This window comes from Girardinichthys multiradiatus, chromosome 15, assembly GCF_021462225.1.
Source record: "Girardinichthys multiradiatus isolate DD_20200921_A chromosome 15, DD_fGirMul_XY1, whole genome shotgun sequence".
NCBI classification, from domain to species: domain Eukaryota; kingdom Metazoa; phylum Chordata; class Actinopteri; order Cyprinodontiformes; family Goodeidae; genus Girardinichthys; species Girardinichthys multiradiatus.
Window position 1 is genome coordinate 12,521,988 of NC_061808.1, and position 6,000 is coordinate 12,527,987.

At 38.4% G+C, this 6,000-nt stretch overlaps 1 protein-coding gene across 1 annotated transcript in view; it reads right to left on the reverse strand.

Annotated features, from left to right (window-relative positions):
• ezrb (ezrin b) overlaps positions 1-2,925 on the reverse strand; it is a 37,742-nt gene extending 34,817 nt beyond the window's left edge. The window contains exons 1-2 of the mRNA XM_047388642.1: positions 2,785-2,925; positions 252-369 (exon numbers count right to left, since the gene is read on the reverse strand). Coding sequence (XP_047244598.1) covers positions 252-263 — 12 coding nt within the window. The 5' untranslated portion in view covers positions 264-369; positions 2,785-2,925. The remainder of the gene's footprint in view (positions 1-251; positions 370-2,784) is intronic.
• Positions 2,926-6,000: the final 3,075 nt, after the last annotated feature.

Here is a 6,000-nt window from a genome sequence, read left to right on the forward strand (position 1 = left end):
GTGACATTTATTTGGGAAAGCAAGCAATGTTTCAAATATAATTTATCATCTTTAAATACACCCATGCTCTGAATCTGTAATGACTGTTTGAGGTAAATGCCATTCAATGTATCAAATATAGTATAAGAAAATAACGAATCAAAACAGACATATTTCAAGTTAAATTAGTTATGTTTGGTGTGGTTATTTTCCAATTACAGCAGTGATTTAACAAGCATTGAGTCAAACTAATAAAGCAAAGGGTCACCTACCGCTTTTGGCATTTTTCGTCCTTTTTCCCAGCTGCTAAATATGAAAACAAGAAATAAATAATAGAAAAAAAAACTAAAGACGTGTCCTCCGTGTGGCCCCGGCTCTCAAAGCGTTCTTCTGAGAGAGAGAAAAGAAGAGAAACGAGTTTCAGCCACTTGTGCCTTGCTTAAATTCAGCTGAGAGTAGCTCCACACTCCTGTGGGCAACAGTCATCAAGATGAATCACTCATAAAAACTGACAAGTCCGCAGAGAGTAACAAGCACCACACCGGAATACGGCGAGGCCTTCAAAATAAGAGCACAGCCATAGAACACCTTTACATTTCTTGATCCACATCGCTAGACTCAAAGGATAATTGCCAAAATATGACTTCGGCAATCATTCTATGGGGCTAAAGATATATGGGCATATTGCTAAGTTCCATGTAGGCATTTTTCAGGACTTATTGGATATAACATTTCTTACTCAAAATGACCTTTATCACGTTTTTTTTTGTTTTATGTAGAACAAAAGGTACTAAATAAGGAACTGTTTAGGTTAATAAATAAATAAATGTTTAGACATTCAGGCGGCAGTAGAAACACTGACCTTTTTTTCTTGAATATTTTCTTCTTTTTGTTATTTTTTTACATCCAGTGTTTCAGAATTAAACCTATTTGACTATGAAATAATATTAGAAATAAGGAATAAAAAATCATTCGAAACAAAAAATAAAAAATAAAAATGAGAAATATTATTTGTAGGTAAACACGTTTTCTCTTCTCTGGGATGTTTGGGGGTTTCTTTTTTTTTGTTTCTTTTGTTAAAGAATATTTTAATAAAAAAAACATTTTAAGTAATATAAGTAGTATAGAGGCACTTAATGCCTCTTTCTATGGACAAACTTTTTTCAGTGTATGTTCATGGTTTCTACATTTTTGTAATAAAAAAGGGTAAAGGTAGAGCAGTAAAATCAACCTATAGGAAACTGCAAAATAAAGGCTCCAATTGATAGACTTTCCCACATTGTTAATTGTTGCGTTGCTAACTGCTGGCAGCAATACAAGCTAACACCAATGTATTTCTGTCAGTTTTAGGCATTCGAACACTAACAAAGCATGTTCACCAATAGACACCTGACAGTACAGTGTGTGTCGCTTGTTTTATGAGATACAAGTTGCCAGAAGTCAGAAAAATTGTTTACATCCAGAAATTGTACTATATTTTAAATGAATGGCAGCCATACTGGATACTGAATTCCGCTTGGCGACCGCTGACTTTTCCAGGCAGGATTCAGACTTCAGGAGGCCCTTCTCCTTGGTGCATTTGATCTCTCTCAGATGTTGGAGCTCAGATCTAACAATGATCTGAAAGCACGTAGAGCTCGTTCTAGTTGCAAGTCTGAAAATGATTTTGTATTTCAACTTGATTTAGTGCTACCTACTATTACCAATATATGGCAGAAACAGTGTTTTTACATCAATTGAACGCATTCAAACACAAAAGAAACATGTTTACAAAGCGACTTATAGTACTGTGTGAGTGTTACTGGTTTAATGAGATACAAACGTTTAGATGTGCTAAAATAGAATTTATATGTAATATACAGTTATAACTATATTCTGTATACCAGTAGCAAATATTACATACTTAAAATTTCCCAGTCAGATTTAAGTCTGAACCCCGACTTCCCAATTCGTAATTCCGACTTGTAGAACTGGAAATTTGTTTCATTCTGTGTATTCTATTCTGTTGGATATTCCCAGGTCTGAAGTTAGGATTTTAAATACACGAATAATTTTCGCGAAAAAGCCATCCCCTCTTAAAGTATTTTCACGGGTTTTATTTGGAAATGACAAACAGGAAGTCGTGAAGTTTTGCGTTACCATGACCAAACTGAGTCATAAAGGCACATGGACGTTAAATTGTGTATGCAATGTGCCTCGCCCACTATCTATAATAAATGTTTAGTCTCCACCTATCTCTGTTTTGACATTCAGCGATGACGCCATCAGGCTTACACCACCATTTATTTTAACGAGACCTTCTTATCCAACTATTTGTTTGTGTCGCCTAACAAAGTCGTTAGAAGCAACCAGGTAATAGTGTGCCTTACAGTGAAAACACATTAGCAGCTCTCAGATAATACAACCTGTTTACAGCGTGTTTAAATGTAACAGTGAAGATTTATGAAACTGGGATTATTTCTGAGCGGCAGCGTACACACCCAAACTACAGCGAGGGGACTATTGAAACTCAAAACTTTTATTCTCTTTTAGTCACAGTTTAAATTGATGAAACAGAGCAGGAAACAGTTAAAGTCTCATCTCAATCTCTTTAATTTGGGTGGTAATATTAAATGCAGAAGCTTTACGCGCTGTCACATTCTAATCCCACAGACACCTGTTGTTGGGAGATTTTCCTCCTTTGTGCGGAGCCGCAGGGAAGTGCGCGGCAGGGGGCGGGAAAAGATACGAAATAACCAAGCATTTGCGGGTTTTTAAAGGTGCGAGGCTCTCTCAGATCAACAGCTGCTGTAGTGGAAGTCTTACCGGAGCTTGGTGTTGGGTTTGGGGAGATGTGTTGGTGTTTGTCCCGAGCGGTCAGATTTTCGTCCAAACTCAGTCAGTTCAGGCAGACGCAATATGGCGCTCCTCTACCTCAGTGTGCAAGCCGGCAGCATAAAGGACTCCACAGTTTCACATTTTCACAAGGGCTTCCCCACTAAAACCGTTCCTACTGCCTACAGGTGCATCTCAACAAACTGGAATATAAATATGTTCATTTATTTCAGAAAATAAATTAAAAAGGTGAAACTCATATATAGGTTGATTACACACAAAGTGAGATATTTAAAGTGTTTACTTGCTTTAAAATTAGATGAATGTGGCTTACAACTAATAAAAACTGAAAAAGTCTCTCAGAATATTAAAATGTTACATGAGTCGAATAAAAAGTTATTTTTTTTTATACAGAAATGTTTTGTTATGGTTTACGGAATCATGGGGACTGCTGTTGTCCAACAGTAGGAGAATAAGCCACACAAGCCCAATGCTAAAACAGCCAACCACATTAATGGAAGTTGAGTGGAAGGAAAAAGTGTGGTAGAAAACCTGGAATCCTTACACACAAATGGGGATATTCATAGCCTAAAGAAGATCCTGAAGCCAATCCATTTAAGAAGTTGGGGAGGATTGGCAAGGCATTGGCTGTGGCTGAAATCTGTGCTTCAAGAGCCACTATATACACAGATGTATCTAGAACATGGGCTAGAACTGGCGGAACTCTCTTGTGCAAATCCTGAACCAAAGACAGAGGCATCTTTCTGGGCTATGGATAAAAAATAGTATGAAGTTTCCACAGTCAGTGATGATTTAGGGATCGATGTCATCTGCTGCTTTTGGTCCACTGTGTTTAATTTAGTTCCAAGTAAGCGCAGGTGTTTACCAAGAAATCTTTAAATGTGTTCATAGCTAAATGAATGTATAAAGAATCGAAATAAATAATGATTGGTGATGAAAATTACTTTTCACGGATTTAATGATGTAATTCATTTACGTTTCAATAACAATCTGACTAAATAAGAATATAAATGTGAGAGTTTCTGTAAAGAGCTGTGTAAATCCAGTGAGAGACCAGTAATGTGCGCGGCGGCATTCTGCTGTTAATATGATGAGTGTCAAATAAACATTTAAAGCGCATCAATCAGCTGATCTAAGACTTCTTGTGAGGCGTCACCTGCCCAGGGTTGTAATCGCAGCAGAAATTTTCACAGACAGGAAGTGATCCACCCCCTCCCAGCGGCCGGAACTGATCCCAGGAGCTGCAGCGTACAGAGAGGTGGGAGGTGTCAAAGGTGAGCCGGCCAATGGCGCTGCGGGGATTAAAATAGAGCCGTATATATCCGAGGTTTCACCTACTTCTCAATAGAGCAAACACGAAACTTAGTGAAATGCGCCAGTACTTCTCACCGTCACGCCTTTCACCGAATCTTTGTAAGGGACACGCAGCTCTACCTCATTTGTTTCTGTGTGACATCTACCTCAAGGATCTGTGGGAGAACTAAAAATAGAAGTTATCTCAAACGTTTGGCACAGCCCCAAACTTAATGTTTAATATTTAATGACTCCCATATTGGTTATGGATAAAAATAGAAAGGGCAAGGAGACTTTTCCTTTACATTCTGTTATTATAAAAGGTGAGTTAAGCTGAACAGTTTGTCTGAAAAATGCAAAACATCCTTATATTTGCCTGCGAGTGCATCTGAATTAACTGTGAACAGACATCCTGATGCAAATGGATCAATTCAAAGGAAGGCTCTTTGAATGATCCTCTGAATGTTTGGAGCGCCTTGAAACCTGTTTGCCACCAGCTCTATGAATGCCTCAACTCAGAAAACCTCCGAGAATGTCATTTATGTTTGCTTTATATGACTGGGAGACAGGCAGGTCAGGACATCAGTGTCTTATGGGTCCTCAGGGCAGCAGGGAGGTCCAAAAGAGCTTAACTTGTGGAAGAATGTAGAGTTCAGAAACTTTTTGCACTGTTCACTAAAACCAGCCACCACAGAGACAGTTTCTTCCCCCAGGCTGTTTCTCTGTTGAACATTCAATAGAGTACAAAACAACAGCATACAGATGTTGTAAATGCACCTTTGATTATATATGTGTATATTGTACATTATAAATTTGTATATTCTGTAATGCAAAAACAGAACAAAAAAAAGCAAAGTGTACTGGAGTCAAATTCCTTGTTTGTATGTACAAACTTGGCAATAAAGCTGATTCTGATTCTGATTTGTAGTTAGTTTATGAAGAATGAGCATCCTTTCCAAAGAGTTACGAGTCAGAAATGAGGAACATGTCGACATTTTGACAGCATTTGCAGTGGATGACTCATTCTGGGGAACAATTTATGAGTACAGTTAAAAACTACTTAAACGTTGGACAGTTTTTAAGATTATCCTTAAAACCCATTGATTTTCAGTGATTTACATTTCTAATGGGGCGTGACACATTGATGTACTCCCGTGTAGTGTCCATGAACACCCAGATTGACCTTTCACACCTTTTTGCCACTCTTTCACCAATTACTCTGAAAAGGTCCTTGATAGACCAACTTAGGCTAGCCAACAAACCTTTTATCCTAAACGGAACTCATTCATGGCTCTTTAAACCAATACATAAATGTTTGGAGACCTTGAATGGGAGGCAGCTTCAACCAGGCAGTATGTTATCAGCAATAATAGTTTACATCTTAAACAATGTGGAAAGACAAAATAAAAGGTTAAAATTGTCTTATAAGTGTTATTACAAACATATTTATTGAATACCTGAGAGAAACATTCATCGCTGTCCCAGAAATTGACAAAAAGACACAGCGACATATCTTCTCCATGTTTTAGAAAACTTTACCTCCCACCCTCCTTTGACCCAAAGCCTCCATGTTGTACCACAAATGTTTTATCTTCCACCTCAGCCACGGACCATTCTGCTTCAACCAAATCAGCAGATGTTGATGCTCTCTTTGCCTCCCCCTTCCACCCATGTGAGTAAAGAAGTCAGGTGAAGAGGCAACTAGAGAGACTGAACCGGAAAAAGGCTGCAGGTCCAGATCATGTCAGCCCTAGAGTCCTGAAGGCCTGTGCAGAGCAGCTCTGTGGGATTCTACAGCACCTCTTCAACCTTAACCTGACCTCGGAGAAAGTTTCAGCGTTGTGGAAGACTTCCTGTCTTGTTACAGTGCCAAAGAAAACTCACCCATCAGTC